Genomic DNA, 21,660 nt, shown 5'->3' with positions numbered 1-21,660 from the left:
TCCACTGAAGAAAGAAAGTCATAAGAATTTGGAACAATTTAATGGTGAGTGAATAATGGCTGAATTATTAATTTTAGGTGAACTATCGGTTTAAGCAATGTTTCATATTTATATTTTTGAAAGGGGCTTTGCGTCGCATTTTACCCTGGGTTGTGAATCGAGTTTACAATGCCTGCACAGTGTGAAATACTAACCCAGGGTCAAGTATGAACAGTGTGAAACATTTATTTAACCCACTTTTAAAAATGACCAGAGTTATCAATTTCAAGTAGTAAAAGCCCAAAAGAGTGGAAATCATAAATGAGGTCTCTCAAACAAGCATTTAAAAAAGTGCTTCATAGATGTTGGTCCTATCTCTCAGTGTGGATGATCACTAGACAGTCACAGAAAATGTTATATTGGTATGCATTCACATGAAATTTAACACTTGTTTGTATGAATATCAATCGTACATTAACATTATCAGTTCATGAACATTAACTTTTATCCTGTCATTTGTTGTTGAAGAATTTGATTTTGCATGCTAATTCATACAAGGACCCCTCCCATTATAAGGTATCAAGGTGTGCTGAACTGAATCTTATTTGGCAATGGAATATGATGGTGCCTCTTCTCTTTTTACTTTTCGTTTCATGTTTCACTGTGACCAGGATTTCAATTCCATTTTACAAATGCCTGCAAGGAAAGCAATGAAATTTAATTATAATCAAATTGAGCCATGCATGTCTTTTGAAGATTAGTAAAGTATTTACGATTTTAAATTAATTACCTTAGTGGACTGAAATGAGTAAGTATCTGATATAACTATTCATGCTGCAGTGCACATTATTAAACTTATAATAATACTTATAAAAATACTTTTTTTTGTTTCATTTGTACTTAGCATATTTTCTTTTTGTTTCTCTTCCCAATGTCCAATACAAATTTCTTCTGGATTCAATGAAATGATCTTTCGATGCATTTATAGGAAACTAAGTAATATTTTGAATTGGTTGTATAACACTGCAGTCTTTTTGAAGGATCGAGTAAAGGATGCCCAATCTTCCTCTGAAGCTGGCAAGACTAGTGAGAAAAAGGCTGCTAAAAAGACCAACGCTTCAAGCTCCCACACAAGCTCAGGATTTATCCTTGGCAGACCCCAGCCCAACCTAGGATGCATTCCTGAAGCAGATGTGCTATCAAGTCCAGGTCAGCACCTACAATCTGAGATGTATTTCACAGTGGGAAACAAATGACATTCAATCAATCTCAAAGCACATCCAAACCCTCCTACAAAAGTGTTGTAATCCTGAAGTTACCCCCAACCTTAAAGGAATATTCCAGGTTCAAGTTAAGCTTAATCGACTATGTTTGTGGCATAATATTGATTACCACGAAAATTATCCTTTTCATTTAAAAAAGCAAAAAACTTTCCAGTGAGGTACTTACAATGAAAGTGAATGAGGCTTTATGTTAAAATACTCAAAAGTAGAGCCACAAGACATAAAGGATAACCGTGTAAACATGATTTTAGTGTGATAAAATCACTTACAAATTTTTTCTATGTATTGCCAATTTTACATTTTCGTTACCATGATGATGTAGTCAACAAAAAACCCTAAAACCACTGTAAAAATTACCATTTAAACAACTTAACAGCACAAATAATACACAAGTTTTAACTGAAGAATTAATGCAAGTGCTTTTATAAAACTATATTCTTCACATTTCTGCCTTTTAAACCCTCCAAAAATTGGCCCTGTTCACATTCATTGACCCCATTCACTTCCACTTTCAACATTATGCCCCAAATGCTGCTTTTTGAGCTTAACTTGTATTGAACCGGAATATTCCTTTCAGAACAAATGGAAAACATAGCCGGTGAAAGTAATCTGAGCTCTTCAGTGTAGGAAATTCCTAGCCCTATGATAACTATTTTTGAACCATTCTAAAATGTCTCTAACCATTTTGAAATATCTCTAAATCTATTTTAAATCTGTCTTTACCAATATTTATGGCAGTACCACAAAATCTTGTGGTGATTGACATATCCTTGTGTTACAGAAGATCATGTGTGTCTGCTGGACTGCATTACACTGGACCTGCAGGAGATGGACATATTTGCAGCAGAGCGGTTGCCCTGTGAGCCATGGGACAGTGTCGGGAAGCATCTGGATACAGACTTGGTCTTCCCATCCTACATGGTGCGAAGGAGCGGAGACAGTCTACTGAAGGAGCGCTGCCATCTAAAGCTGAAAGTGGAACGCAACCTTGACAAGTAAGGCATCTTATAGTCTCCTCATATACAGTAGTCCAAGGTAAACTTTATAATACTGCAAATTAACGCAAACCGCAGTGATCATCTAAATTCCTGTTTGACTGACCATACTCCCAGATTTGAAGAAAATTTGAGTCATATAGTTTCTACTTTTATCTACACTTGGTCTTAGGGAGTTGAGTCATGCTGTCCCAGATATGTCCATCCATGGCAGTCTGTCTTCTGTCCACTGCTCCCTGGACCTGGAGAGGTATCAGCTGATCCGTGGTCTCCTGGAACACAACCTGGGAGAGCCTGTAGAGGAGTTCCTCAGACCTTACAATCTCCAGGACCCCAGCATCTATGTAAGCCTATTACTGCAGCTTTTCCAATACTCTGTGTTTATGTATTATGAAAAATGAAAATGCTCCTAATTATAATGGGCTTTTGTTTATCAAATTATTTTCTTTTACCATATAAATTATGAACATGGGTCTTTGACTAATTTGTTTATAAATCAAATGTAAATGGGACATTTGCAGGCTATGTATGGTGGAATATAATTATCATTGAAACTCAGTAGTAATGAAATATCACTTGCAAACAAAATACAGTCGATGATATGAATGTTAATGAGAAGATCTGTAGACTTCTGCCGGTTAGTAGTAATGTGTTACATGTTACTTTATTTTCTGCATAAATTGTATAGATTAAAACTGAACGCACTATGTTTTTTTAATTAATAAAGCATTGGGGGCTCTGTTTTTTGTAAGTGTGCAAAGCGCAGCGCTATGCACAAAGACCGTGTGAAGAGTGTTTCCTAAGAAATATGTAATTGCACTAAGAGTTCCTACATTTGCAGTTTGTAGAATTCACCAGCAGGTGGTAATAAAGTTCATGTCCGAACTCTGAAAATATAGTGGAACATCAAATTATTTCCCTGACAGTCACTGTTTTATTAATTGTTTTCGATTTGTGTTAAACTATCTGTAGGTCGTGATTTATTTTTTCATTTATTATTATTACGCTATATTTACGATCTAATTTGTATTGATATTTTTCCACCTGTTGTCATAGAGTAATTTTTTAAGTCAATGCAATTTACACCAGTGGAAGAAGTTGGAGAGGGTAAAATGTCTGGATTTGGTATGATTTTATGTTTTACCATTTTTGGTTATATTTTTATTTTGTTTCAATTGTAATTAAAATGTATACAATACAATATTTTTGGATTCTTTTTTTCATGTTTAAATAAATTAATTTAATTGTTCAAAATCGGCCAGTAGAAGTGAAGTGTTTGTGTCGATACATTCATTGTTATTATTAGCCATGATTTGTGTGTCAGTAGATGAAAATGATTAATAAAACTTACAACCTAAATCCTTTAACTGAGTGTACATCCAAATCCTGAACCAAATTTTTCATAAATATAAAAGGTGTGTCACTGTTATAGAAATATGCCTGAAATTTAACATGGATGCAGTTAATGCACAATGTAAGTTAATGTAATTCCATATTGCTATTGTTTTAATTCATAGCATATTGTCCATTTACACTACCAACATCTTATGAATGTGCTGGCTTTGATGATATTGCTGGTGCTTCACAGGGAATAGACGATATAATAGCACAGAGATGCGGTAATAACAGGAATTGCACTTGAACCAGCCCATTTTGCCAAACCCACTTGCAACAAGACTTGCACGAAAATATCAAAACTTTATGGCCATACCCATTGACTTTGAGCTTATGAATTATGGCATAGTGCTGCACTTAGCACTAGCACTCTTAAAATAGAGCCCTGGGGCAAACTTCAGCAAATTCAGAAAGTGATATTAATAATGTTAACATCATGAAGTCATGACCATCCTGTTTTAAAATTTTTACAGTGAAGAGGCAGCTTGTCATGATTTATTGAAAGGCTGTGTTAATGTGAATCATTGACCTCTGTGTTTGCCACTGCAGACCGTGTTAAGTGGTGATGTGTACACATGCCTCTCTCTTCTGGTGGACATGAAGGACGTCAGTCTAGAGTTACTGGACAACCACAAATCCACTGGTCAGAACCACTCCTTGGCCAGGTACTTGTGTCAGTTGATGATATTTTATTCCTTTTCACTTTTTCATTTTGTAAGCAGTGCAAAAAAGGTCAATGTTAATAGATTTTCTTGCTTGTATACTCCTGATAGATTTGACTTTATGAAATCTAAGCTCCTGTTCGAGAGTTTCTCTGATGGTTCCAAGTCTGTGAACCTGGTGTCTCATTCACTTCTGGCCCATGACACTCGATTCAATGGCTGCAGTGGTACCACAGAAGGCAAACACAATGTGTTTGATTGCATTCTGCAGCCTTCCAGGACAGGCACCAACCGAGCCTCCCTGCAGCTGGAGATACATTACAGGTGAGCCTGCTCCTGAAACAGATGCATCTGAAGAGTAAAAGTTTGTTCTATTCCTTACATTTTCTGTCTGTCTCACAGATCTACACAGGATTCCTCATGCTTCACTGTGGTTTTAAACAATCTGCGAGTCTTCCTCATCTTTGATTGGCTGCAGCTGGTGAAGGACTTTGTGCGCATGCCTGTGGAGAAAGGGGCGGCACCGACCCATCAGCGCTGGCCCAGTGGTAGCAGTGACATTGGTAGCACAGGGGCTGTCATGCCCAAAACCGTCAAGAGTGGCATAGTCACTAAGCGATCCACTGTGCCGGTCACTCAAGATAGATACCTGGAGGTCAAGATCAATGTGACAGGTGACACATTATCAATATTGTGTTATTTACTAACACACTCTCACTTACATGGGCTTGATTGAAGTCTGTTGACTTTTTTCCCAGGGACGGAGTTTGTGGTTGTTGAGGATTCTTCATGTTTGGATACCAATGCTATCATTCTGAAAGGCACCACTGTGCTTACATACAAACCTCAACTTCTAGACAGGCCTTTTTCTGGCAGCCTAGCTGGCATTGAGGTGATGCCCATCCATGACAGAAAAAGAGAGAAATAATCAGTCCGTGCTGCCATTTGAGAATGATTTTATATCTGTTTTTGTCTTTGTTCCTCATCCATTTAGGTGTTCTCCTGTCGGCTGGGCAGTGAGCAGGAAACTGCTTTGTCCATCATTGATCCAGTCAATGTTCAGATGGAGCTCTGTGGCAGCCCAACGTACCAGAGCAGCTCAGGACTTCTTGATGCCTTTAACATAGATGACTTTCCACCTCTCCTTGAGGTTAGTATATAGTTGAAACAGGTCAGGATGAAAGGTTGTTTTATTATTATTATCTTCACCTTCACATGTGAAGCATGTTAAATATGTGGTTCAAAATCTTTTTTGCGCCCTCAGATCCAGTTCCCTGCTCTGGACATCCGTCTCTCCTACAATGACGTGCAGCTTTTCCTGGCAATAGCTAAGTCCATCCCTACCACAGGATCTCCTGGCCCTTCAGACACTGCCACAGAAGCTGAGAGTACAGCATCCACTGCTAGTACAGACACTCCATCCAAACCAAAAGACAGCTTCAGACAAAAGAAAGAGGCGTTACTGGGTTTGTTCACTGATAAAGAACATTACATTTTCCTTCAAATATCTTAAACGGATAGTTCACCCAAAAATGAAAATTGTCTCATCATTTACTCACCCTCATGCCATCCCAGATTTGTATAAATTTCTGTCTTCTGCAGAACACAAACCATTTTTTTTTTAATCTTTTTTAAATATCTTATCTCTGTTGGTTCTGACAATGCAAGTGAATGGTGACCAGAACTCTGAATGTCCAAAAAGGATATAAAGGCAGCATAAAGGTAATCTTTAAGACTCAAGTGGTTAAATCCATATCTTATGAAGCGATATGATGGGTGTGGGTGAGAAACAGCTCATCCATTCATTCACCAAGTCATTTTAACTCTAAATCAACAGTTTTCACTTTCACTTTCACATTCAGCCACCTACTGGTTAGGGCTGGTCAACGGTGGAGCTTTATAGTAAAAATTTACTTTTGAATGGGCATTGCTTTTGAAAACATGATTGAGTCGTGATTTATGCTGCCGTAATGTCCTTTTTGGACCTTCTGAGTTCTGTTCACCATTCACTTGCTTTATGAAGACCAACAGAGCTGAGATATTCTTCTAAAAATATTTGTTTGTGTTCTGCAGAAGAAAGAAAGTCATACATATTGGCATAAGGGTGAGTAAATGATGAGATAATTTTCATTTTTGGGTGAACTATCCCTTTACATATCTTAAGTTGTTAGAAAACATATGTGGTAATATTTTTTAAATATGTGACTATAGAAGGTCAGCTTAAGCGGTTACAGGACCTTGGGTTCAGAACGGAAGACTGCAGGCGGGCCCTCATTCACTGTAAAGGTACAGCACTTGTCTACATGAAACCAGTTCATTGTTCTTTAATCCTGTATTTGCAAGTGTCAATTTAAGAATGGTATACTGTATGTGTGTTTGAACTACAGGTCAGTTGGAGCAAGCTGCCACGTGGCTGTTGGAAAATGCAGAGCGCATATCTGGCTGTAGCAGAGCTGACTCAGATTCAAGCAGCCATTCGGCCCCTCCCCTCTCTGGAGTGGAGGTGAAGGCCGAGAGTGTGTGCATCTGCTTCATCGATGACTGCCTGGACTGTGACGTCCCACTGGCAGAGCTCACCTTCTCACGTGAATATGACTGCATACAGTAATACTCATGCATATACTGTAAGTAGGCAGTTAAAACTCAATTACAGCTAACATAATGATTTTCCCCTTCCATCATAGGTCTTTATATTCTCCAGAGAATTGGATCAATGCGAGAAGGCAAAGCTAGTTTCTCTCTGTCTGCAGATTATTACAATAGAGAACTATCAGGTGAGATCTCAGCTTGTGCATAGCATAGAAAAAATTACATATGGATGGGCTGGGGTTGTCAATTATGCATACTCAGTCTTAGTGCAACATTTTAATACAGTAATACAAATATCATTTAAATTTGCCTGTAGGCCTCATGTTTTGTATAACATCCCAAACAGTGATTAATAAATGGTGCCTACACTCTAGGCTTCCAGTTTTGTCTCACAAGTTATCAAGACCTTTCTACAGTTCAAATATAATTGATCTTGCTGGTTTGGTGTCGTACTGATTTGTAATATAAACATCTTGTGGATCATTTTCATGTATTGATCAGTGAACTGAGTGTCAATCTATGCGTCTATGTATGGTACATGCATTAACACACACACTCTTGTTTATGCAGGCTGGGAGCCGTTCATCGAGCCCTGGCCGTGTTTCCTGAATTGGCAGCAGCAGGCGGCAGGCCGGCTCCATCCTCCACGCCTGAAGATTGGAGTTCGAGCCAAGCAGAGGCTTGATGTCAACATCACCTCTGTCTTACTGGGTACTTAGTCTGGGTCAAGTCCACTCATAGGGCTCCATGCTTTTCTCTAGATGTTTGCTTCCATATTTTTGAGTGGTGTGTTAATTCTGACACCCTGCTGTGGGCCTGTCGTTCTGACATACAGAGCAGTACAGCACCACCAAGACTTCATGGTTAGCAGATTACTGCAAGGAAGACGAGCAGTCGCCACAGTCCTCCTTCGCCCTGCCCTGGATGGGATCGTCAGTGGATCCCCCCTCCTTTGGCCAGAGTGAGTAACAGCCATCTGCTAGGACCGGACTCTATTTGCCAGCTCTGTAAAAAAGATTAACTGCACTGCAGCACTGCATGTTACATACTTGATGACATTAGAGGTTTATACAGTGGTGTTCAAAAGTCTGAGACCACTAGTGAAACTACTTTAACGTTCATTTCTGAATTAATACAACTTTCATTATAAATTAAAATCAGCAGAACAAGTTGAGTGGAAGTTGTAAAAAAATATTTTATATATATATATATACATAAAATGTATTTCAGAGTTTCTGAGTACTTTATATGTCTCCCTTTTGCTTAAATGACAATATGAACTCAAGCTCAAATCTGATGATACATGTTATCAGAATCTTAAATATATCTTATTCATTTTACATTATAACTAGGGCTGTGAATCTATTAAATAATGTTTACTAATTAATTGCACAGTTGTCTGTGATTAATCACAATTAATCTTGATTAAATTATGGTACATGATATATTACAACAAATATAAAAAAATCTTTATAAATATATCTACTTATACTGTCACAAAGAACTTGCAAGAAATTGGTTATTCATCCATTATTTAATTATTTAAATATGTAAAAATCATAAAAATCCTAATTTTAAAATCGTTGAGGCAGTGCTGCATGCAGCAGACACATTGCAAAATATATATTTTTTATGTATAGTTAATTAGACATGTCTTTACAGGTATTAATTGTAAAAGTGTGTATATATATATATATATATATATATATATATATATATATATATATATATATATATATATATATATATATATATATATATATATATATATATACATGCCATAAAATAAGTGGACATGTAATTACAATTTGGGCAAAATCTTCTAGTTTTCTTGTGGACTTTTAGTAATAGCATTAAATGGGCAGATTTAAGTATACATTGCCAAAGCATTATTATTAGACACTATGCATACAGATATAAAACATATTCATTGCTGAAGTTGAATTTGCTTAAGTTTATAATCTCAAAACTGTTCAGTCTCTACAAGTAAGGCTGTAGCTTGCAAAATTAGTCCTTCTCAATCTCTATAGCGCACACACTGTGACTCACTCGGGCGGTTTTGCTTTTGACAGTGGTTTACTTGAAAGTCAGTCAGCATCTCTTGCACGCCTGGTTCACCGCTTGTTGGTGAAGCCTTCATTCTCCGAACAATAAACCCATTTCTGTGTTTTTTATGCCCGGGACACTTCACGCGTAATGAACAAGCGTGCACTGCTCCACACAATCCGTTTCTGTGGTAGGATGTGCAGTTGAGCATGTACCTCATGTTTGAAATTAGTTTTGTAGACAAAAATATAATTGTGCCACCATATTAATTTATTTCATTATAAAACTAAAATGTAATTAAAAAAAAAGTTTGCACTGACTAATAAAGAAAAGCAGCCAATAAGTGCCCAATATAGATGGGAACTCCTTCAATACTGTTTGAAAAGCATCCCAGGGTGATGCCTCAAGAAGCTGGTTGAGAAAATGTCAAGAGTACATGTCTGCAAATTCTAGGCAAAGTGTGCCCACTTTGAAGATGCTAAAATATAACATAGTTTTGATTTATTTGGGATTTTGTTTAGTCACAACATAATTCCCATAGTTCCATTTATGTTATTCCATATTGTTGATGACTTTACTATTATTCTAAAATGTGAAGAAAAAATATATATAATAAAGAATGAGTAAGTGTTTCAAAACTTTTGACCGGTAGTGTGTATGCCAATTTTAACCACAGAAAGTTGGAAAAACATTAGTGTCCTTTTTCTCATTGTACAAAGGTATCTGGGTTTGTTCCTGGCAGGCAGCAGATTTCCTAAACCCCGCCTGCACCCTAATCAAAGCCTATAAGGCTGAGTAGCCTGCCAGAAACAACTCGGGACACCTTTTCTTATCACGTGAAGTTTAAGTAAAAGAAAAAAGGCATTATACAAAAAAATATTAATTAACACATTTAATTTCCCAGCCCTAATAATAACTTTTTAAGTGGTAAAAAAAAATCTGAAAACTTTCTTTTTTATTTCCAGTTTTAAATAAAAAGTCCCACATTTTCAATGTTGTCTCAAACTTTTGGATCTTAATAAGATCTTCAAATAATGTACTTTAAATCAGGGTTTGTTCTTTGTTGAAATCCAGAAAATGCCATTGAGCAACCAATATCAACAGAAGTATTAATATAATTTATTAAAGTGGCTGATCTTTAGTTTAGATCAACCAGCTTTCAGATAAGTATACTTTAAGATAAATCACAGAGTATACTACGTGTGGGTGTGGGTGTGTGTGTCATTCTTCCCTAATCTTTGACCGTATGCATCTCGACTCATCCCACAGCCATGCCTTCTAGCATGTCTCTCTCTTTTTCCTAACCCTTTCTCTCTACTGTCAGGTCTTCCTCTTGCCTACCTTAGAACTAGAAGCTCTGCCAGCTTGACTTGTCTTGCGCACCAGATTCATGCCCGAGGTACAGTTCATAGACGGGTAGAGGAACTTTAATGAAGTTAAAAGGTCAATGTGGTTGTTGTTGTAGAGTGTAGGATATAGAACTTCTCTCCTCTTTCTGTCAGTTTTGGACTTTTGTTTGAACCTTATACCTAATTGAACCCTGACCCTAAGCCCTAACCCTATAATTTAAACATGTTTGTGTTCAGTAGCAGTTTATGAGGCCATCTTTTCATTTAAATCATGCTTTTATTTCACAGAGTTTTCTGGCGATTAATGTGTCATGACATATCGCTATTGAAAATGTAATTTTTTGCTTTTTTGTTTATGGAATCTCCATTATTATAAATATGAATTGGGCTAAACTTGCATCCAGTTTAGGGAGGAAATGTAGTAACTTTTCCTATTCATTTGCCACCCAAAAAATTTTTGTCCATCATATTCAACGTTGCTTTTCGTTTTCTTTAGTAAAATCAGCATTTTGTGCACAATATCCAATTCAGGTTGTATCGCCCATAATCTTTAGTGAAACTTGTAGCTAATTTTTGTTCATGTAATTTTTCAGCGGATGTGAAGCTCTCCAAGAGAAGGCAGCCATTTGTTCCCTATGCCTTACGCAACCACACTGGCTGTACTATGTGGTTTGCTACCCTTACTACCACGCCAACCAGGTCAGAGAAGCTTCCATACCATGTCATATTTGCTGAAATAACATCTCAACTGCATTTTTTTAGTTTGTGAAAATACACAGTGGTCCTGCTATGTCCACAGAGTGGCACTGTCTCACAGCAGCAGTGCTGACTCCATATCTGATGTGCATGGGCCTGGGACAGACGATACACATAATGTCAGCCAGTGGAGAGATGTGCTGCCAGGGGAGGAGATCCCTTTTGAGTTTGAGGCCCGGGAGAAACTAAGACACAGGTAGAAGAGGGTTTTTATCTAGGACATCTGAATAAAATGTATTGTAATACATTAGGGCACCTAAACGGTACGGAGAGCTTTGACATAACGTTTGACTGATAGTAATGTATAAGTTACTTTTTGAAGGTGAAGAAAGTGCCAGGTCAGTTGGATATCAAGATATTTATTTTGATCAGTTGAATACTGCGAATTGGATTTCCGAAAGCACAACACACTGCAAAATTCTCATTGGTCAATGGATGCTTGTGTGGTCACGTGATGGAGCATCAAATTTGGTCCTAAACAGACATGTTGTGCTAAAATTCCACAGTCAATTGAGAGGCTGGATTTTGGACCAATAAGACTTCACATTGGGCGAGGCTACCCACCATAACGCCGCAGAAATTGAAACCTTGCGATCAACAGATTGTTCTGTTACTCATCACTTATCGCGATTGTGCATGTTTTGGACAAAAACTCTGGAACGGAAGAGATACTTTTAATTGTGTGCTGTTTTATTGCTTTGAGTATGTTTAGAACACATTATAAGTTGCTTTTTGAGGGTGTGGAAAAAGCCAATACAGCAAATTAGATTTCCAAAAACTCAATTTGACTGCACAAATTGTCTATAATTGCAACACCTGAAATGCCATGAAATAGACACTATAGGCCCAGATATACTTCCAGAGAAGTTCTCATTCTTTCTTCATTCAGGAGTATAAATAAGTTCTAAATGGCCGAGCAACGGCATACTGTTTCCAAACATTCAGAAACCCGTCTCACCACTGTGGGATGCGTTAAGTAGTATATTTAAATATGAAGACGCTCAGTAAAACCTAACTAATATTCCATTAAAATGTATTATCAGTGACTTTAGGCCTCATTCTATGAGTAGATTTCACATGAAGTCATTAAAGAAGATGTTTTAACCACTCGATGATGATTTAAAGTAATATATATGCAAAAGAAAATATTTAGTTTGTCTTGTTTACATTATGAATTCATGACGCTAATGTGCTAACGCGCTATACACGGCCATAATATGCACCGGTTACACTGTTATTGTGATTTATGATGACACTGATACTACTGCAAATGATAGTATATAAAAGTGTTAATGTGCAGAATTAAGACAAAATAATGATGATAGAGGCATATCTTCAGACAAATGTGTCAATGGCTTTCGCTACAGGTGGCACATGAGTGAATGGGCACTTGAGAGTATTTGAGAAGATTTGATTCCTTTAGCAGGCTAATTAAACAAAACAAAAAAATTGCATGACATAGTCATGGAAAATGTCTCAAAGCAAATGATCGTAAAGATGTAGGTACATTTGCACCAACTCACTAATAACTCAACACACCGATGTGTTCCTGTTGAGTGATTTTGACTGAACAACATAAACAGAATGAGCTGTCAGCCTTAACGTAGGTGAAACTCTAGGTCACACCTACCAATGACGTGAACCAATGACAGAAACAAGGTGCTTTGCAGCTGGTAAGAATTTTTCCTAAAAGTTAGCCCCAGCGAGCTGTTACCAACCACCGAAACGAATGCAAAAATACCTTCTTTTTGGCCAGATTTTGTTCTAAATGACGTCACACTCATTCGTACTTTGATTTCGTAGGAAGTATATTGAGGTCTTATCTACCCAAAGTTCTTGTAGGACAATATCTGCAGAGACACTGTCTCTGGAGAAACGTGGGATTTAGTGCCATGCTCTGGCGGACTATTTTAATAGAACTGAATTTGTATCTACAGCAGCTCTCCCACTCTGGGATTGTTAAGAGCCTAGGGGTGATGAATGTTTGCTGTTACAGGTTTGATCCCAAGCAGGGGTGACCCAGAAACTTAAAATACAGCAATCCTCCATCAAGTTCTGCTCCATCAACATTTTACCCATTGTGCTTCAGGAGCCTGTTACCATGTTTTGTCATTTTGAATAAACTGCATCTGCTAAATTACATGCAAATACGTTTTTGGGTCACCTGTGCCCTTCAAATAAATTGCCCCACTCTCTGTTTTCTATACTTGTCCCTCTGCACTCCTGCTTACAAACCTACATTCTGGAGTGATACTTATTTACTTTACTGTTTGCTTTAAGACACTTCAGTACTTTTGATAAAATGATAGGAATACTTTATACTTCTTTGCTAATGATGTGCTTTGCCCACAGACACACCCATGAGCTTAAACTGCACCAGCTGCTGGTGCGTGTGGTGGGCTGGGAGCAGGTAAAGCCAGTATCAGTAGACAAGGTTGGAGTGTTCTTCCGTTATGCCGCCCCTGATCGAAACAACCATTCAAGCACTGTGAGTGTGAATGGGTCACACAATTTATAATCTGTGTAAATTCAGAAGATTTATTCTGTGTGATGAGGGGATGAATAAACTATGAATAAACTCATCAGAGTCACTAAAATGCTTTAAATTCATCACATGATTTTTGAAGTCTTCTCTCTTGGGTGTCTAAACTTAATTAACATTTTTTTCATTTTGAAATTCAATATCTTTTGGCAGTTCGTTAAAAAAATTTATGTTTTCTAAACTGTCATAAAATGTATTTTCTAGGTTGGCAGCCCAATCAGCAGAACCAACATAATACACCCTCATGTATATGTAAGTGTTTATATCTCATGACATTCAGATAATTTTACTTTAAATCATAATAGATTGTGGTTTATATGCAGTCTGCAATCTATGTGTTCAGTTCTCAGTTTTGCCGCCTGTCAGAGTGGTTTTCTCCATTACTATGGAGGGCAGTGCACGGAAAGTCATTACAGTACAGTCTGCACTCACTGTGAAGAATCGCCTTGAGGTCCCCATGGATGTGCGACTAGATAGCCCCTCTGCACCAGACAGTAAGCAGTATGTAATTTCTATTGTTACTTGCCCTTGTTTTTCTATTCATCAATTTGTCGTTGTTTACCTGCTATAGATCCTGTTGTCCTACCACCCATCCTGCCTGGAGAGGCCTTGGCCATCCCTCTCCATCTGACCTCATGGAGACTGCAGGCAAGACCTAAAGGCTTGGGATTGTTATTCTGTAAAGTGCCTATCCATTGGACCACTGTGGAACGGCCTGGTGAGGTCAGCAGCAGCAAAAGGGAGTGCCAGTCAGCAGACTTTGATGACCAGCACAAACGAGGCTTCAGGTAAAAACAGGTTGCCGGCACAGAAAATATATCAGGAATGAAGGTACCCAGGCAAGGTATTTTCTTCAGTTGTAAATGTTTTTTTACCTTTTTAGGTTTTGTGTTGTCATTAAGAAAGAGAACTACCCCGAACAGCAGCCTGCCAAAACTGTGGCAGGAGGTACAAAGCAGGTCTACAGCCAGCCGGGTCACACCATCTATCTGTTGCCCACACTGGTAGTGGCCAACCTTCTGCCCTGTGACCTCAACTACTACATCAAAGGGACCTCGATCAAGGGAACCATGAAACCGGGCAAGGAGGCAGTGCTGCATGCAGCAGACACATCCCAAAACATAGAATTAGGTGAACTGGAGTACATACACACGTTGCACATAATTGTTTCTTTAAACAAGTGCATTAGGGGCCATTCATAGCGTTTTTGCTTATGTCTGCATCGTTTTTCAATTGTTTTTCTATGTAAAAGTGCACTATACTCTCTTTGACCATTGTGCCGTGTCTCACGTTTTTCTCAGTACCTCGTACAGGAGCGGCACATTTGCAGTGTGGCAGGTTAAAAAGATTGGCAACTTTTGAAAGTGCATTATCATTATCCCATTACCATTATTATTATATTTGTCTAGCTTTTCTTTTCTCGGTCTGAACGGTCCCTTAAAGGAATAGTTCACCCAAAATGTCGAATTCTCTCATCATTTACTCACCCTCATGCCATACCAGATGTGCTTGACTTTCTTTATTTTGCAAAACACAAATTCAAATTTTTAGAAGAATATCTCAGCTCTGTTGGTCCATTTTATGCATGTGAATGGTGAGCAAAACAATGAAGCTTATAAAAGTGAAAGTGGATGTTTAAATTTAAAGCATACTTAAATGATTCTGTTTCTCACCAACACATATAATATCCCTTCTGAAGATGTGGATTTAACCACTGGAGTCTTATGGATTTCTTTTATGCTGCTTTTATGTGCTTTTTGGAGCTTTAAATTTCTTGCTACCATTCACTTGCACAGTATGGAACTAAGGAGCTGAGATACTCTTCTAAAATCTTTGTTTGTGTTGTGTAGAAGAAAAAAAGTCATACACATCTGGGATTAGGGTGAGTAAATGATGATTTTCATTTTTGGGTGAACTTTCCCTTTAATGAGTTACAAGTGGAAATCTTCATGGATGTGCTATTCATTCTCAGGTGTGCTGCTAGAGAACTTTCCTGAGTGTAAGGAGTTGCTCGTTCCTTCCGGAACACAGAACTATGTTGTGCGCATGCAGCTGTACGATGTAAACAAACAGCTGCTTTGCCTCACCATACGGATTATTCTCAGAGCCCAAGGAGCTCTTAAAATCCTCATCTCTGCTCCCTACTGGCTCGTCAACAAGACTGGTATGCTTTATATATAACTGCACTGACCACAGATTGGTGATCTAAACAGAAAACACAGTAAAACTACACCAGAACTGTAATTTTTATTGGTTACTGTGGCATACTTGCAGGGCTGCCTCTGATCTTCCGTCAGGACAATGGGAAAACAGATGCCGCAGGGCAGTTCGAAGAGCATGAGTTAGCCAGGAGTCTGAGCCCTCTGCTTTTTTGCTACACCGACAAAGAGCAGCCAAATATGTGAGTGCAGGGAAAGGCAAAACCACAATTCTCACTCATCAGATGCTCACCAGAGTCATTTATTCATGAACTAACACTGCGGTAATATAATTTCACTACTTATCGTTCATAAGTCTTATCCTCTGTGAATCAGGTGCACAATGCGGATTGGTAAAGGGATTCACCCAGATGGCGTTCCAGGATGGTGCCAGGGTTTCTCTCTGGATGGTGGTCATGGCGTGAGAGCAATCAAAGTAATCCAGCATGGCAACAGACCCGGACTCATCTATAATATAGGTGATAAGGAATGGATCTCACATTTTCAAGATTGCATCTCTTACATTGAGGTATTTGCTAACAGAGTTTATTATGGAATGTAATATCTGATTATAGGAATAAATGTGAGAAAAGGGAAGGGGCGTTATCGTGACACCCACATTGTGACCTTTGCCCCGCGGTATCTGCTTGACAATAGATCGTCTCACAAGTTAGCCTTCTCTCAGAGGGAATTTGCCAGAGGAAAGGTTGGGAATCTATCATTACAATGTGTTTGTCTTTGTAATTGACCTCCACTTATGTTTTAGACCTTTTCAATCAACCTTAGAAGACCCATAATATTCAATAATTCATGGCTTTTTGGTCTGTTATAAAATCATTGTTGTTTATGCTCTGTTTTTGAATGCCGTAGGGCACAGCAAATCCAGAGGGTTATATTTCCCCTCTGCCAGGCTCCAGTGTGGTATTTCACTGGCCCAGAAATGACTATGATCAGCTTCTCTGTGTCCGGCTCATGGATGTTCCCAACTGCACCTGGTCTGGAGGTTTTGAGGTCAACAAGCCCAAATCTTTCCACATCAACATGAGGTACCCAGTGCCACCAACTGCACAAATCTATAGATTTGAATAGAGAAGAATGTGTCTGAAGGAGAATTATTTTCTCCCATAGGGACACTTTGGGGAACTGCTTCTTCCTGCGTGCTGAGATTGCTTTGAAAGGGGCAACACATCAAATCTCATTCAGTGACACTGACCAGCTGCCTCCACCTTTCCGTATAGATAACATCTCAGAGGTAAGTCCACAGAGGGTACACATGAAATATTGTAAAACAGTAGAACCATTAAGACAATTTTAGATTAAAGGATCACTACAGCATGGAGCTATTGATTTCATGTCTCTTTAGTCTTCTTTTAACTCTGTGGAGGTCCCCTATGAATAACATTGTTGACTTAATGTTTCTGTACAGCATAGCCTTTCTTTTTCTCAAATAGTAAATTGAGAAGTTGATACCATAACATTTTACCAAACCTTCTAACCTGTTTGTTTGTTTGTTTGTTTGTTTGTTTTAAATAAGTCTTTGCAGCTGACTATATACACACCACATCACCAAACTAAATTGTGTAAGGAATTGTTGTGCTTCTTTGCATTTTAGAGTTTGCAATCGTTTTTGCATCTGCACCTTCTGAAAATAATGGTTGTACCAACAATACTATTTCCTTTTAGCGTTCCATTGTGGAGAACCTCACGTTAAAACACAAATAGGCCAGGCAAAAAAATAAATTACATTCAACAAATTTTACCTGTAATCAATATTACCCTATCATGATGCGGTGTCTGCAGGTGCGCACATTTTTCCATCACCTTCCTCTGAACCCTTAGCCAGTTTTCCTGTCATACGATCTATCAGTGGTTTTAAATTGGAGTGGTGGTGGCGTAGTGGGCTAAAGCACATAACTGGTAATCAGAAGGTCACTGGTTCGATCCCCACAGCCACCACCATTTTGTCCTTGAGCAAGGCACTTAACTCCAGGTTGCTCCGGGGGGACTGTCCCTGTAATAAGGGCACTGTAAGTCGCTTTGGATAAAAGCGTCTGCCAAATGGATAAATGTAAATGTAAATTTACTGAGCGAGACAATATTTTAGCCATCACAAAAGGTTGAAATAAAGCTTTTGTCGTACAAAATGGTTCTTTCACTCCCTCTAGCATGACTTAAGCTATCGATTCATCTGTCAAGCATTGAATGTACACCTGAAAGCTCTGCAGCTGTTGGTTTTTCTTTTTCTGTACAGCTCTTCTATCAAAACAGATCTTTTTTTCATCCGTTATTTATTATTTTGGGCAGACATTTAGCTGTTCCTTTGGTGTAGGTAGGCACATTCTCATTGATCCATCCAGGAGTCCTCAGGTGTTTCAGGGCTTTAAACTTCAGACATCCTCGTCCCGAAAACCCAGCTGAGGTTAATCAAACTCTAGCAATATTATCGCACGAATCCATGGAGCTATTAATGTTTCTGTACAGCATAGCCTTTCTTTTTCTCAAATAGTAAATTGAGAAGTTGATATTGTAACATTTTACCAAACCTTCTAAACTGTTTGTTTGTTTTAAATAAGTCTTCGCAGCGGAGTAAATACACACCATAACACCATTCATCTTAAAGGAAATGTCCACCCAAAAAACTATTATTCTCTCATCAATTACTCACCCTCATCTCAAACTCATATGACTTTCTTCTGTGGAACACACATACATTTTTTTAATGAAGATACTTTTGTCCATACAGTGCACGTGAATGGTGACCAAATTTTCTCCAAAAATTACATCAAGGCAGCATAAAGGTAATCCATATGACTCCAGTGGTTTGCTGAGGTGTTCCAATTGGTTTTGGGTGAGAACAGACCAAAAATCATGATCACCAATGAGACTACTGATTTCAAGATTTCTATTGAAAAAGGAGTTATTATTTGGTCTATTGACTTTTAAGCTGCCTTTATTTTTTGGAGCTTGAAAATTTGGTCACCATTCACTTGCACTGTATGGACAAACAGACATTATAAGTTCATTAAAATATCTTTGTTTGTGTTCCGCAGAAGAAAGTCATATGAGTTTGAAATGACATGAACTAATCCTTTAAATGTTAACTATTCTAAAGTTCAGATCTGACAAGTTGCATAGGAATTACACACTATGGATGCTAACTGAAATCACCATGGTTACTTACAGATAAGATAGGATTCTAGAGTTAGGCTGTTTCTGTAATACAGCCCCTGGCCATGCCAAGTGTGATATTGGCCTTCCCCCAGAACCTTTGGGTAGCAGATTAAGATGTGCTCAAGGGTTCTCTTGCCTGGGTAAGGGGATACTCTGTGTATCCACAAAAACCCATCAAGGGCTTGGGCAGGACGTCCTAGCCATGTGGGATGGTTGTATCGTTTAGTTATTTTTGTATATAGGACATACTTTGACATATGAAGTGCAGATCTTAATGAGTATAAACTGTTGAAATAATTTTAAATGTAAAAAATTACTGATGATTACTGAATTACTGAAGTCACAGATAAGCAATAAGTTTACATTACCAGAGTGATCCTATCGTAGAGTTGGTCTTTAGTCATAGTTTTGTCCTCTCTACCTCAGGTGCCTATCCAATTCTGGCAACATGGGGTGGCTGATATCAGGCTGCACACGGAGGTGAAACCTGGGGCAGTGCTGGACTATGCCTTTGATGAACCCATCCTGCCCCCGTGCCTCACTCTCACTGTGAAGGGAGCCGGATCCTCAGAGGTCACCGCTGACATGAACTTCTTCAGAGAATACAATAAGCTCTACTACGAGAACTTCATCTACATTGCTGCATCCTTCACATTCTCAGAGTGAGTTCTCCACCAGCCCTTTCCAGTACATCTTATGCTGAAATTTTGTAGTTCAGAATAATTTGTTCATTCAGAAGGAAATTTCTTGGTTAAGATGAAAACTTTCTACTGGTGTCAGACTTGCATATTGCCTCTTCAAGCCCCAGTGTTTATAAATATTAGTAAATAGGCACTTTAGGCTGACATTTTTATTTGATAACAGAGATGCAGGAAAGAGGCCAGTGGGGAAGAAGCGGGCGGTCAGCTTTGCTGAACTGGTTCTGGATGTGGAGACAAAAACTCAGAGAGTCATCCTGAAGAAGAAGGTCTGCTTACGTTTTTTTGCATTCAGTCTGCCAGTTTCAAGGATACTAATTAAAATAACCCAAAACTGACAATTCATCATCGTTTACCCATCATCTTGTTGTTGCAAACTCATATGGCTTTCTTTTTACTTTGGAACAGCGAAGGAGATGTTAGGCAGAATGTTAGCCTCAGTCACCATTCTCTTTCATTGCTGCTTGTTTGCATCTCCTTTTGTGTTCCACAAAAGAAAGTAAGTCAAACTGTTAAGGAATTATATGAAGGTCTGTAAATGATGGCAGAATTTTCATTTTTGGGTGAACTATTCCTTTATTAATAGTACTGGGATAATAAAATCTCATACAAATCTAGTCAGTTTACGTATTACTGTTTATTCTGAAAGCTCCTCACATTCCCATATCTTTTTAGGAGCCTGGCAAGCGCTCTCAGCTGTGGCGGATGACAGGAACAGGAATGCTATGTCATGAGGGCTCGTCTCCTCCTCAGAGTAAACCTTCTCAGCCGAGACCCCTCAGTTCATCTTTAGTGCTTGATATTGCTGGGCTGGCTGCAGTAACAAACAACAGGTTATCTAAACACTCCACAGGACAACCGAGGACAGCTTGTCCTTTCTAATTGAAGCTTATTTTCCCCATAGAGTAAAATTTATTATGGTGTATGGGTGTAATTTCTCACCTATATTGCATTTCTCTTTTTTTAGCTATGAGCCTCTGATGTTAAGACGGCCAGACAACCGCCGCAGCACAACCCAGACATGGCACTTCAGCTCTGGCATGTTGACTTGTGGTTTACCCAGACTAGTTGTTCAGGTCTGTCTTTCTTGTTTCATCAGTTTTTTCCCCACTCCTAAATTAAATATTTCATTTTTAAAGTATCTGTGGCACTTTAAGTAGTTGTGGTATGTGTTGTTTTAGGTGAGGGGTGGAGTATCTGGCTTGCACGATGGTGCAGAGGTGGTACTGGGTTCAGACTCTGGTGTTTTGGAGCCGGCACCAGAGCAACAATTTATCAACCAGAAAATGAGACCTGGCTCAGGGGTACTGTCTGTGCAGGTACTGCCTGATGGGCCCACACGAGTACTACAGGTAAGACACCCCTCCTGTCTCATTGTTAATGAAGGACACACATGGGTAGGATGGTATGCTATCTGAAATGGAACTTCTTTCTTTCACACATTCTAATATGCGAAGCTGCATACCTCATTTCAGATCAGTGACTTTAACCAGCGGCGCATGAATAGACCCTCTCCCAGCACAGAGGAGAACCAGAATAAAGAACGTGCTCAGGTGAAAGTTCCTGTTGAAGAGCTGGAGGTAAAAATAATGTTTCTGTTTACCCAGCAGTGATTGATGTGTAATTTTACATTTGCTGTGTATTCATGTGAATACAAAACCAAATATACACAGGGTTATGTCTTAATAATGTATATATCTGACAAGTAATGCTTTTTGTATTGTGATCAACTGGGTTATTTGTTTGGAGAAGATGGCCTCATAATTCAAGCCCTTGTGTGTAGGTGCTGGTGAACCTGGATGAGGGAGTGGGCCTGTCATTGGTCAATAAACTCCCTGAAGAGTTGGTGTTTGCCACCCTGTCTGGCATTGATGTGCATTTCACCCGCACTGCTGCCAGCCAGGTGCTGGAACTTACTGTGAAAGACATTCAGGTAAGCTGCTAGAGAGCAGATCATTACAGCCAACTGCACACTACAAAACTGCAAGTCGGCTTCC

At 38.7% G+C, this 21,660-nt stretch overlaps 1 protein-coding gene across 1 annotated transcript in view; it reads left to right on the top strand.

Annotated features, from left to right (window-relative positions):
* The window catches only part of LOC127628672 (intermembrane lipid transfer protein VPS13D-like), a 72,926-nt gene that overhangs the window by 21,453 nt on the left and 29,813 nt on the right, over positions 1-21,660 (top strand). The window contains exons 26-60 of the mRNA XM_052105456.1: positions 1,020-1,188; positions 2,044-2,257; positions 2,430-2,601; positions 4,202-4,317; positions 4,426-4,638; positions 4,717-4,988; positions 5,073-5,206; positions 5,309-5,464; positions 5,579-5,780; positions 6,526-6,600; positions 6,702-6,899; positions 6,999-7,088; positions 7,474-7,614; positions 7,739-7,864; positions 10,274-10,348; positions 10,892-10,997; positions 11,098-11,250; positions 13,407-13,542; positions 13,801-13,848; positions 13,940-14,090; positions 14,168-14,384; positions 14,480-14,727; positions 15,569-15,760; positions 15,871-15,997; positions 16,131-16,273; positions 16,370-16,500; positions 16,665-16,840; positions 16,923-17,046; positions 19,392-19,627; positions 19,830-19,932; positions 20,339-20,496; positions 20,631-20,739; positions 20,845-21,015; positions 21,139-21,243; positions 21,447-21,596. Coding sequence (XP_051961416.1) covers positions 1,020-1,188; positions 2,044-2,257; positions 2,430-2,601; positions 4,202-4,317; positions 4,426-4,638; positions 4,717-4,988; positions 5,073-5,206; positions 5,309-5,464; positions 5,579-5,780; positions 6,526-6,600; positions 6,702-6,899; positions 6,999-7,088; positions 7,474-7,614; positions 7,739-7,864; positions 10,274-10,348; positions 10,892-10,997; positions 11,098-11,250; positions 13,407-13,542; positions 13,801-13,848; positions 13,940-14,090; positions 14,168-14,384; positions 14,480-14,727; positions 15,569-15,760; positions 15,871-15,997; positions 16,131-16,273; positions 16,370-16,500; positions 16,665-16,840; positions 16,923-17,046; positions 19,392-19,627; positions 19,830-19,932; positions 20,339-20,496; positions 20,631-20,739; positions 20,845-21,015; positions 21,139-21,243; positions 21,447-21,596 — 5,337 coding nt within the window. The remainder of the gene's footprint in view (positions 1-1,019; positions 1,189-2,043; positions 2,258-2,429; positions 2,602-4,201; positions 4,318-4,425; positions 4,639-4,716; positions 4,989-5,072; positions 5,207-5,308; positions 5,465-5,578; positions 5,781-6,525; positions 6,601-6,701; positions 6,900-6,998; positions 7,089-7,473; positions 7,615-7,738; positions 7,865-10,273; positions 10,349-10,891; positions 10,998-11,097; positions 11,251-13,406; positions 13,543-13,800; positions 13,849-13,939; positions 14,091-14,167; positions 14,385-14,479; positions 14,728-15,568; positions 15,761-15,870; positions 15,998-16,130; positions 16,274-16,369; positions 16,501-16,664; positions 16,841-16,922; positions 17,047-19,391; positions 19,628-19,829; positions 19,933-20,338; positions 20,497-20,630; positions 20,740-20,844; positions 21,016-21,138; positions 21,244-21,446; positions 21,597-21,660) is intronic.

This window comes from Xyrauchen texanus, chromosome 35, assembly GCF_025860055.1.
Source record: "Xyrauchen texanus isolate HMW12.3.18 chromosome 35, RBS_HiC_50CHRs, whole genome shotgun sequence".
NCBI classification, from domain to species: domain Eukaryota; kingdom Metazoa; phylum Chordata; class Actinopteri; order Cypriniformes; family Catostomidae; genus Xyrauchen; species Xyrauchen texanus.
This window is presented reverse-complemented; position numbering and strand designations above follow the sequence as displayed.